Source organism: Aptenodytes forsteri, unplaced genomic scaffold (assembly GCF_000699145.1).
Source record: "Aptenodytes forsteri isolate BGI_AS27 unplaced genomic scaffold, ASM69914v1 Scaffold422, whole genome shotgun sequence".
Lineage (NCBI taxonomy): Eukaryota > Metazoa > Chordata > Aves > Sphenisciformes > Spheniscidae > Aptenodytes > Aptenodytes forsteri.
In genome coordinates this window covers 447,782-449,050 of record NW_008795687.1, presented here as the reverse complement: position 1 = coordinate 449,050, position 1,269 = coordinate 447,782, and the positions used below count along the sequence as shown (strand labels likewise).

Below are 1,269 nucleotides of genomic sequence, written 5' to 3'. Positions count from 1 at the left end.
GTGGGCGGGCTGGTGCCTCTGCGTGACTGTTGGGGTGGGCGGCTGTGCTTGTTGGGGTTGGCGGGGGCCCATGGGGTGCACAGGGTGCACGGGGCCCCAGCGCCGCTCCTGGCACACCTCGGCTGGGGAAGCACGGGTGGAAATCCCCACCGGTGCTTTCCAAGGCGCTCCAGGGTGGGAGCGGGGAGCCCGGGAGCAGCCCCAGAGCCTGTGAGGGCACTGAGAGCCGAGGGAACAGCAGAGGGAGTGGAGCCCCGAATCCCCCAGCCTGGCAGGGTGGTGGGTGAGTGGGGCAGGTGATGCACCCCTGGGCATGGGCAATGCACCCCTGGGTGAAGGCGATGCACCCCTTGGGGTGGGCAATGCGCTCCTGGAAGCGGGTGATGCACCCCTGGGCACAGGCTATGTGAGCAGAGCATTGGGGGGGGGGGCCGCGCCCCCCCCCCGCCCCTCTCCACCCCAGCCTCGCTCCCCGGGGTGCCCCTCACCAGGGCTGGGGTGCCCTCCCCGCCAGCCCCATTGGCCCGGGTACGGTTTGAAGCAGGCTTGCTCTGCGGATTGGCCGGGGGACGTTTCGGGGAGGCCTCAGCAGCGGGTGGAGGCGTGGTTCCTGCCTTCAATAAGAAGCCCCGGCACGGCCGGCGCAGACAGTGCGGCACCGCACAGCCCCGTGCAGCCTTTGTCTGCTGGCGGGGCCGGGGCGTGGGCAGGGGCCAGCCACCGCCACCGCCCCTCACTCCGGCCCCTCTTTGCAGCCGACAGCACGTGAGCCCCTCGCTACCCGTGGCGGCCGCCCACCCTGCGCCCCGGTGCCAGCGCGGAGGATGCCCATCGAGGCGCTGCAAGCCGGTGACGCCATGAAGGGGGTGACGGTGACGGCACCCTTCACCTCGGCCATGCCCATCCGCATCCTCCGCAAGGGCCCCGCTTATTTCCGCCGGTGTGCCGAGCCAGGTGCCGGGAAGCCCAGCGCAGTGGAGAGGCTGGAGGCCGACAAGGCCAAGTACGTGAAGAGCCAGCGGGTCGCCAGCACCAAGCAGGAGCCAGTGAAGCCGCTGCTGCTCAAGCAGCCCCTCTTCACCCCGGGGGTGCGTCGGGCTGCGCTCACCCCCAGCCGCAGGGCACCCCTGGGGCCACGCCGTGCTGAGGCTGGCGGCCCGAAGACCTCCCTTGACCTGGAGATCCTCAACAACCTCATCAACCTCTGCGACAGCCCCTTCCCCAAGGCCGAGAGCCCGCTGGGCCGGGAGCGCAAGTGGAGGGCAGAGG

The 1,269-nt window shown here is 71.2% G+C and overlaps 1 protein-coding gene across 1 annotated transcript in view; it reads left to right on the top strand.

Moving 5' to 3' along the window:
* The first annotated feature begins 659 nt into the window (after positions 1-659).
* Positions 660-1,269, top strand: part of FAM110A (family with sequence similarity 110 member A) — a 1,159-nt gene continuing 549 nt past the window's right edge. Inside the window, exon 1 of the mRNA XM_009282769.2 lies at positions 660-1,262. Coding sequence (XP_009281044.1) covers positions 825-1,262 — 438 coding nt within the window. The 5' untranslated portion in view covers positions 660-824. The remainder of the gene's footprint in view (positions 1,263-1,269) is intronic.